This window comes from Gymnoscopelus microlampas, assembly GCF_963454915.1.
Source record: "Gymnoscopelus microlampas genome assembly, chromosome: 18".
Taxonomy (NCBI): Eukaryota; Metazoa; Chordata; class Actinopteri; order Myctophiformes; family Myctophidae; genus Gymnoscopelus; species Gymnoscopelus microlampas.
The window spans coordinates 1,556,221-1,566,878 of record NC_139955.1 but is presented as its reverse complement, the minus strand read 5'-3'; the positions used below and the strand labels follow the sequence as shown (position 1 = coordinate 1,566,878).

The 10,658-nt window shown below is 41.2% G+C and overlaps 1 protein-coding gene across 1 annotated transcript; it reads right to left on the bottom strand.

Moving 5' to 3' along the window:
- Positions 1-294: 294 nt before the first annotated feature.
- Positions 295-5,708, bottom strand: LOC311033462 (uncharacterized protein; the record flags this gene model as incomplete). Its single annotated transcript, XM_084040974.1, has 6 exons — positions 295-463; positions 2,803-2,913; positions 3,209-3,374; positions 4,007-4,076; positions 4,281-5,311; positions 5,570-5,708. 6 exons carry the CDS (start codon positions 5,706-5,708, stop codon positions 295-297), a joined length of 1,686 nt encoding a protein of 561 aa, XP_083897100.1.
- Between the last annotated feature and the right edge of the window lie 4,950 nt (positions 5,709-10,658).

Sequence of the window (10,658 nt, the reverse complement as noted above, 5' to 3'; positions counted from 1 at the left end):
GTGTCACATGGGCGGACCACATCAGAAACATGGAGCTCTATGGGGGTCTCCCACGGGTCACAGAATAGTTCAGAGAGAGAAGGATGAGGCTAGCAGGGTACTGCGTCAGGCACCCAGTACTGGTGGCAAGCGAACTGACACTGTGGGAGCCGACCCAAGGCACAGACAGGAAGGGAAAGACGCACACATAGACATACTGCGGCACGACAGCGGAGCTAACAACACTGCAGAGCTCAAGACTCTGATGCTAGTCAGGAGGGTGTAAAGGGAGAGGTGCACTCTCACATCATGTCATTAGAGGTGGATGGTCCGTGATGTTCTTGCTCCCTCCGCTGATGGCCTGCCTAACTGCATAGTCCAGGACTTGAAGAGGAAAGGGACGAGGGTGTCCCACGGCAACACTCCTGCCAGGATGTCAAACTCTAGCTGTTGCCGTCTGGGGTCATTTCCTTGGCTCTTGTACCTGTGGAGTAGGTTGGGAGGGACACAATAAGCCTCGAGTATAAGACAGACAGACAGACAGTCAATGGGGCTATACGGTAAAGGTAGAACTGCACTAACAAAAGAAAATGATAATCATAGGTATATAACTTGTCTTTCGATTTTCAAGCGACAACGGTTGTACAATCATGTTTCTTACAGCTGAGAAATTGTATTAAAATCAAGTCCTTCTTTTCATCATTTGTAGAACTTGAAATGTCTTTCATTTCATCACTTCTTAGACTACCGCAACTCCCTGTACTCTGGGTTCAGTAAAAAAAAAAAGGGCGAAATTCAGCTGCTAGATTATTAATAAATTCTATGAAACGTGACCATATTACACCCATCCTTGCTTCTCTTCACTGGTTACTGGTGAGTTTCAGAAAATATTGTACTGCTGACTTTAAAGGCCTTGCAAGTGTAGGCTCCCTACCAGGTTTGGATATCGTCGCTGTTGGGCAAAAACCTTGTATCTCCATAATTCAATTTCAGTCAAGCAAAAGTACTGAAAATAGGCAATCTACAAGCTCACAAAGCATTTACATTTTGACGTGTTGTGAGGTTGTAGGTCGGCTATTTTCTCTATTTCTGAAAATGTTCATTCCATTTCCTAAAAAAATCACATTTTTGGACATGCAATGTATCGTCCCCGACAGCCACGATATGCTGGTTCTGTATGTACACTGTTAAACAATCCACTGTGAATTCACAGTAAATTACTGGATAATAATTGCCGTACTTTCACAGTAAGTTTCACAGTAATTATCTCACTGTACATTACTGTAATTTCACAGCTGTGAAATCACCGTAATGTACTGTGATTTACCAGTATGTAGTACAGTTATTTACTGTATATATTATTACCATTACTGTGAAAGTAATGTAATTTACTGTGATTTACCAGTACATAGTACAGTTATTTACCGTATATATTACTACCATTACTGTGAAAGTAATGTCATTTACTGTGATTTACCAGTATGTAGTACAGTTATTTACTGTATATATTATTACCATTACTGTGAAAGTAATGTCATTTACTGTGATTTACCAGTATGTAGTACAGTTATTTACTGTATATATTATTACCATTACTGTGAAAGTAATGTCATTTACTGTGATTTACCAGTATGTAGTACAGTTATTTACTGTATATATTATTACCATTACTGTGAAAGTAATGTAATTTACCAGTATGTAGTACAGTTATTTACTGTATATATTATTACCATTACTGTGAAAGTAATTTCATTTACTGTAAATTTACATACAGTAAAGTATTGTAAAATTGACTTTAACTGTGATTTTACATAACATGCTTTGTGGATCTGCTCAATGAAAAAAAAAGAAAACAAGGACTATTAATGTAAACTTTTTATTTAACAATTAGTTAAAGTGCAACATTTGGATGAAAGTCCATTATCAAAAAGAGAACCATTTTGACACAAGCAGACAGTACAAACATGTTTAAAACAACTCTGGAAAAGAATGGTGGAGAGCAAATAGCAAAAGGCCATGTACTTTGTAAGCTGGAAGAGGGCAGTAGTCAAGCAAATCATCATGCTTGACGCAGACATATTCCTCTTGGGCTACTCCTAATTCACAGTAGATACCCATGTCTATCAACTTCACAAAAGTATGTTTCTCCATCACAAAGTGCACAGAACCATGGTGAACAATGACCAGGTTAATTTTCCCAACTAAAGTGCTTCACTTTCACTTTTCCCAAGCAAAACAAACATCCCTTTTTTGTACACAGTTCCTTTCACTGTGACAGTGTTGTAACTGGCTTGTAACTGGCTACAGATGCCCTGATGAACAATAGAACATTAACAAATGCCCACAAGGCAAAAGCATCAGACGGTGGAGATAACTTTACAATATACTAAAGATTCCACAAATAGATAAATAGTGATTACAGCCAATCTATTCCTTCGGTCTGACACACACACACACACACACACACACACACACACACACACACACACACACACACACACACACACACACACACACACACACACACACACACACACACACACACACACACACACACACACACACACACACACACACACACACACACACTCAAACTCAAAACTTGTAACTGGCTACAGTTGCCCTGATCTTGTCATTGTAAACATTTACATAAAACTCTATTTTTGAAATTGTGTAATTTTCTTGCACACTAAATACATATCTTTTCTGTCCACTGCTGATGGCCTTCTTTGATTTTCCACTGCATTTCGAATTGCTGCTGTCATCCTTAAGAAGAGCTCAAAGAAGAGCTTGGGGGTTCCGATGCAGGTGTCTTCTCATTACATCGACCATTCAAAGTCCACCAGTTTCCTTGTCAGTGTGCCCACGTGTGGGTTGACAGTACGACGCTTTGCCGATTTGGAGCCTCTGTCAGGGTTAATGCCCAAGAAGCATCTGTAAACAATAAGCCAAGACAACAACTATTAGTAACATACTGTACTGTACTGTGTGTGTGTGTGTGTGTGTGTGTGTGTGTGTGTGTGTGTGTGTGCGCGCGCACACACAGTGGAATGGGGTGTGGCCTAAAATGTGATGTAATTTGCATCAATGCATGGTATTTCATGCAAATGCAGTGTGGCAAGATCCTACGCCACTAAAACAAAGTAGTACTGAAAGCTAAGAAACATTGATACAAGCAAGTATCAACGTTGCAACAATCCAGTACAATGTTAAATTCAGACTACAATACCTTTGGATGAACTCCAGGGTGCATGCAACATCCGCAGGATACTGCAGATTGAAGTTGTAGTAACTTGCAAAAACTGCAGCTATTCCATTGATGATGCCCTCGTGTGGTCCCATCACCACCTGCTCTTCAATGGACAGCATCCAGGCCCTAGGGTTCATCAGATCACCTGAACAGAGATACCCATTATGTGATATTGTAAAGAGTAAATTGCTAAATGAACAAGAGAAGAATTTAAATGATCAGCAACATCAAACTGTTACGCACTCACTGACCATTGTTGATCTAATTGATAGTCTTTTGCACACCTCATGCCAGAGATTATTGAAGGGATAGTTCAACATTTTGGAAGCTGCAACATCTCCAAAGTGCTAGTATGGACAAGTTGTCACTTGCATATTCACCACGTTAAAATGACCTTTTTGAGGTAAATCCATAGCCGGAAACAACTTTCCAAACAACCCAGGTGGGCGCAGTGTTCTGCAGCAAGTTCTGCAATGTATTTTTTAGCGTGTTGAATTTAAAAATAACATCTTGTCCATATGAGCGTTTGAGTTTTTGGAAAATGTTGTATTTGATTAGTTTTGAGGGAGTGAACGAGCGTACCACAGGCTTCCATTATATGACCTGAACAGCTGGCCTGTCTATCGCTCTGTTCTCCACATTACAGGCACAGCTGATTAACGGCAAATATTTGAAAAATACATGTCAAGACACCGATCTGCTTATTTGAAAAAATCATGTAGTATTTATACATTTTTGGGTAGCTAGAAATAAATATAAAATCCATATAAACAGTACCTTGGACAATCAAGCAGGGGGTGCTGGGTAATGTCTCGGTCCTCTGCACATCAGCAGCTGTGGCACATGCCTGTAAGATAAGACTTAACTGTAACTTATTTATGGTAGCATAGATTCAACATGGTGCATAAAAGACTGACACTGACTTAGAGGTTAATCAGAGGGAATGTTGTGTTGTGTCAACATGTAAATGAATGTGATTAAATGTTTACAAGTGTATACAAGTGAACTAGTCTAGTGCAGTCACAATCTGCTATTTATCTTTTAAACTTACATCAGTCCCAAGCATGATGGTGTTGTTGGGCTCTTTGAAGTATGCCATCAGGAGCAGGATGACACATGCAGCCTTGTCTGAAGTCTCTGGGTCGTATTTAGCCAGGACATCCGCGATCCCTGGATGATCCCTGGTTCTTGGTTCCTGGCAGAAATGAATGAGTGTACTGCCTTTGTTGTTCAGGGCCTCTTGTAACTTGGTGAGGATGGAGACGTCCGTAAGGAGACCAAAATGGTTGAAAAGGCCTCTTTGTGAGAAGAGAAAAGGCCATTCGTCCACTATCTCTGAGATGGCTGGTGAAGGCACACTGTTGAGGTACCGGCGCTGGCTGATATAGGTCGTCTCCATTAGAGGTTCGGCTCTAGCTGCCCCACCCATCCCTTCCTCTGAGTAAATGTTGTGCAGTCGAGTTTTCATTTCTTCTAAGGTTGCCTCAGTCTCTCCAACAGGAAGTTCTGCAGGGCAATACCTGACACATCCATACTGATCCAATGGACCTTTTGCCATTACTCTGGCCCCATCTGCAACCCCAGTGCGGGGTCTTCTCTCTGTGCGTCGCCGAGCAAGGGTATTGTTTCTGTTCTTATATTCCACTCTCGTTTTAATCTGCTGAAGTAGAGCATCACAGCCGTCTCCATAGACATTCTTTTTCCCGATATCAGCAAAACTTTTCGGATAGTCTCTTACAATGCCCTGCGCAATGCTGCGACATGTTGCTCTGGTTGGGTTGACATCATGTGCCAACATTTGGTTCACCACTTCCCTCACCATATCTTTTCTGTCCACTGCTGATGGCCTTCTTTGATTTTCCACTGCTTTTCGAATTGCTGCTGTCATCCTGTCCCACCTGACCCTGAAGTCCGCATGCCATGGCCTGCCAGGCAGTGTGGGTGGAGACAAAGAAGAGCTCAAAGAAGAGCTTTGGGGTTCCGATGCAGGAGGTTGAGAGAGGGTTGGAGAGGCGACAGGTTGAGTCATTGGGAGGGTTGCAGAGGAGACAGCAGAACTCGCCAGTTCAAGGTGTGGAAGTCCTACAAGTAAGCAGACAACAAATGATGAATACTAGATAGAGAGAGGAAGAGGTAGATGAAGTTTACTCACTGGAGAAAAAACAACAATTCAGTTTGTCATGCTAAATTATGAAATTGTGTACCATTCTGCTGTTATAGTCCAACATTCCATCACCACCGACTAATGTTCAGATGAAGATACAAATTCTACAAAAAAATCAAACCAGTATTATATATATATTTAAACCTTCCCATGGGAGTGACAAAATATGGATTTACCTTCATTGGTAATGCCATTCACCAACTTTCGACACTGCATTGGTCGGAGAATGTTCTCCACATCTGACTCTTTAAGCATAAGAAGGTCTTTCTTGTCAACCACACCAATTTCCTCGAACCTGTCCAGCAGGGCAGCCATTGTTTCATTTGAAAGGCCCGGTACATATGCCAAGATGGCCGTCAAAATATCTTCATTATTCATGATCTAAAAAGAACAGTCAAGAATTAATCAATTACTACAGTGCACAGTATCCCCCCAAATAACTATAAATAAATACAAATAGAATGAAAATAACATAATGTCACAAAATCTGTAATAATCTTAAGGGATAAGACGGGCATTTTTAATGCATTGCTTACAGTCACAAAATCCCATGAAAATAGCAAATCAAACAATGCATTTGCTCTACTCCCTTAATCACATACTGTTTTTAGCCATCAACCCAGAAGTAATTGGCTCCAATTGTAAGCTAGAAACCTTAAAATACAACTCAAACTCGACATAGTTTGCATTTGTTAAATCCTTTAATCCAATCCAAATCCAATCCAACTATACAGTATAGCAACTTGTAGTTATTCATGACTATAAGCAAAATTTTATAAAAAATGTAGTTTGCTATTTTGAAGAGAACCACTTCATTTTCACAGATTAATATGTTTTTATTTTCTTGTTTTTGTCCATTTGGGTATGTGGTCATTTTACATAAACAACCTGCTCTAGTAGTCATGTTTGTACTGTCTGCTTTTGTCACCTGCCTGTTTAAAACAACTCTGGAAAAGAATGGTGGAGAGCAAATAGCAAAAGGCCATGTACTTTGTAAGCTAGAAGAGGGCAGTAGTCAAGCAAATCATCATGCTTGACGCAGACATATTCCTCTTGGGCTACTCCTAATTCACAGTAGATACCTATGTCTATCAACTTCACAAAAGTATGTTTCTCTGTCACAAAGTGCACAGAATCATGGTGAACAATGACCAGGTTAATTTTCCCAACGTAAAGTTCTTCACTTTCACTTTTCCCAAGCAAAACAAACATCCCTTTTTTGTACACAGTTCCTTTCACTGTGACAGTGTTACAAGCCACTGCAGATAGTGACTCAAACTTGTAACTGGCTACAGATGCCCTGATCTTGTCATTGTAATCATTTACATAAAACTCTGTTTCCTTTTCTACTTGTATTGCAGGAGGGAACAAGTTGCCTGCACTCAAGTAGGCTTGCAGAAGTTGGTGTCTCTCTGCCAGAGTTTTGCAAATATTTTTGAAATTGTGTAATTTTCTTGCACACTGCTTGAAAAAAGTGTGTTTGCTTTCAAACCTTAGTGTCCACAGGCGGATAAGTGGGCCAAAGTGTATGATAAGCCCTGCATAATGGCTCAAATAATGATGCTTCGGCTTCAGGGGATGATCAGGGAAGAGCTTTTTCCTGTAGTATATGTACTCTTCAGTGATGACTTTTAGATATGCTACCTGGCCTGCTGTAATGGCTGGTGCACAGACAAGTTCCACTATCTCCCGCAGCTGCAAAATGAGCTGCCACACCTCATTGTCACAAGCATCTTTAATCCTGTCACCCACGAAGAGAGGTAGCAATCTAAGAAAGCACCAGTTTTGAACCGCATGCCCACTTAGTCTCTCACTGTCAGGAGAGAGGTCTGCCGGTTTGTCATTGCCATCATATCCTTGATATTTGAATTGGTTCTTACACCGATTTAGTTGCAGGTAATCAAAATGCTTCTCCTTAACTAAATGACCAATGAACAAAGCAAGGTCATAAGTCACAACGCCCTCAAACAAGTCATGGCCTAAGCATGGTGGGAGGCCAGGCTGGCAAACATGGAAATGAGCAAGCTGGTTAAAAGGCGAGTCAGACTTGATGCCACATACAGAGTTAGTGGTACTTGTTTCTAGATCTTGCAAATGACTTTGATAGGATTGTGGTGTTCTTGTGGTCCCACTCAACTGTGGCTCATTCACAAATGTATCTCTGTCTATTTCACAGAAGCGACAGAAATGAGTGGCCCGACTAAAGTTTTCCAAAAAGCCCCCAACAGCATGGGACCCCAAGTTGTCTCCTGAAATTGCAACCAAAGTGCTTTTTAGTTTTACAAAACTGCCATCACTTATCTCAAAACCTCTCTCCTCCAGGAGTTTGAGGTCCTTGATCAATGGTTCAAAAACTTTGTCCATCTTAAAGTATTTGAAGTCCTGCTCCCTACACAGGAGGACAAGTTGCATCTGATTTATAGTGGATCTGTTGTGTGGCAAAATATCAGTCAGTGTTAAGTAAACTCCCAGCACCTTGTGTTTTTTTTTCCCTGAACCGAGAGGGTTCACAACTTCAAATGAATCTTGGTATAATATCATACCAATCGAGGAAGGCTCGTTTTTCCACAACAGATTACTTTGAACTCCCTCTCCATCCCGAACATCTTGATAGATATTATGGATATTATGATTATGGATGGTTGCAACCGTGTTGCAGCATACTGTTCTCGAACAGACTCACTTTTGAACAGTGCGGCCAATGTCTCTTGTACTGGTACATACTGTGCAAAGCACTCTTTGCCGTTCTCATCATATCCCAAGCGCAGAGGGACAGGATTAACATAGTTGAAACCTTTTTTAAAAGCAGCCTTCCTCTTTCTGTCTGTGCTCAGAACTCCTCTGTTATAGATTTTGAGTAGATCATCTCTGTTCAGTTCATCAATGATGTTGCTTATAGTGGTCTCAGGAATTCCAAGTACCTTCAATTTCTCACTCAGGGTTTTAAGCGAATTTGACAAGCCAATTTCATGGACATTTTGAAAGTCCTCAATGATTGTTTGTATGGTAGTGGCTGGTAACAATAGCTTGCCTTGCAATTTTAAGTAGAGAAGTGTAAGATTTTGTAAATAGAGGGTTTCATCCACAGCTAATGGCACCTCCCGTTCATGTTCATCAGAAACATCTGAACATGACTGACTAGGCTCAGGTTGACCCAAATGCTCTGTGGGAACTAAAACTGAATTATCAAGATCCTCTACACGTCTATCCTTATGTTTCCTGGAAACATGTGAGTCTAAACTGGATGCAACTGTAAAGGTGCAGTCACAACCTCTGAATGGGCATTTGGTTTCCAATCCTTCTTTTAAATGTGACCTCAAATGCTTCATAAGGGATGTTACAGTATCACACTTAAATGAACAAGACTGAGCCACACACTTTAAGGCTGTGTCAAATGGCTTGCAACACTGCAGAGAAGATCCCAGTCTTTTGTGGTCTCTATACATATGCATTTGCAAAACAGTGACTTTGCGGTACTTCCGAGTACAGTCAGGCACACCACATTGATATTGATAGTTGGGAGTGTTACTGTGCAGCTTTGTGTGCTGAATAAACTGAACAACAGTCTCAGACACATTCTCACACATACTAAATTTGCATTGAAACATTGTTCACCAAATGGATGAGGAAAAAACATGAAATAAACTGGCAGAAATAAACAGGTAGGGCTGTCACAATTACCAAATCAAAAATGGTTTAGAGTTCAGTGTATTTTGGTGGGAGAAACAAATTTGTGGTTTCTCTGCAGCTCTGTCAGTAGGCACAGAGGTGCCGAGGCTCAGCACTGTCTACACATGGAGGAGACATACGTGGTCACTGTTGAGATGCTGGAATTGAGGACGAAGGGAGCGGTGTCGCTGGTGTCAATTCGCCAGTGGAGTCCTCCTAGCAAGCCGTGGGTATGCCAGTGTGCCTACAGTGACAAAGAAGACCATTAGTGAGCATGCCACATTGCCCAAGAGAGCTCAAGCTGACACCAAACTTTCTCCAGGATCTCTAAAACTAGAACCTCAGTCAATTTGTCAATCACATTATATCTACTCTGTATTATTCTATGCCAAAGTGTATTTAGCCCATTATGTGTTATTGCCAGACCCAAAGGGTATGGCTTACATGAGGCTCTGTACCCGTTTCGTCCATACATGGGCATGCCCCCTTTGTCCTTAGGTCCCAGCCAGAAAAGTCTGTCCCCCTTTCGTCCATACATGGGCATAGAATGGACCTCTGAAAAGGCACAAAACCGGCTTAGCCCTGACGTAGTGCTCTGATCTTATAAAGTCAGAGCACTACTCTATAAGATCTTTCGTCCATATATGGGCCTTCTACATATATGGGGATGTCGGAATTGAAGACCTAAATCCTCTTTTCCTCTGCACACAATCTGCACACACGTCAAGCCTAAAATGATTTATGCTTTTCAGTTATAAAATGGTTTGTAGGTGTGTTACATACTAGGACTTCATTCTGGGTTTGGCAGTACCAGGTCTCCTGGTCTTGTTTACTTACAATGAATGATATTTTTGGTGACCCAAGCAAATCTCCTCCGGTGTCAACTATTGGCAGCGGTTGGAGTCCTCCGAGCAAGCCGTGGGTATGCCAGTGTGCCTACGGTGACAAAGAAGACCGTTAGTGAGCATGAACCTCAGTGGCCTCAGTTACATGCACAAAATGTATAAAACTGGTGCATTTGTATTTTTCTAAATGGGTAAAATAGCGCATTTCTGCACGCATAAAATGTCTCGAAATGGCCATACCTGCTTGGACATGGGCATAAAGCACTATAGTCGAGTAAGGGCAGACGTGTAAAATAATACATGTATTCCAAACTCCCAGTAGCATTCGGAATAAAGTGTTATGGTGATCTATACCGATTCAAACGGTATATACCACCCCTCAGACCGGAATGAAGATTTATTCGGGATTGGGATATTCTATTCCAATTGAGGCGTTTACATTTTTACTCTGATGACTGATGACAGATGAATTTCTGCATGTAAATGGGGTTATGGGGCCAGTCAATTTTTCAATCACATTATATCTACTTTGTATTATTCTATGCCAAAGTGTATTTAGCCCAATATTTTCAATAAGTAAATATACTTACAATGAATGATATTTTTGGCGACCCAAGCAAATCTCCTCCGGGTAAGCCGTGGGTATGCCTACAGTGACAGAGAAAACACTTGTGTGCACACACACACACACACACACACACACACACACACACACACACACACACACACACACACACACACACACACACAC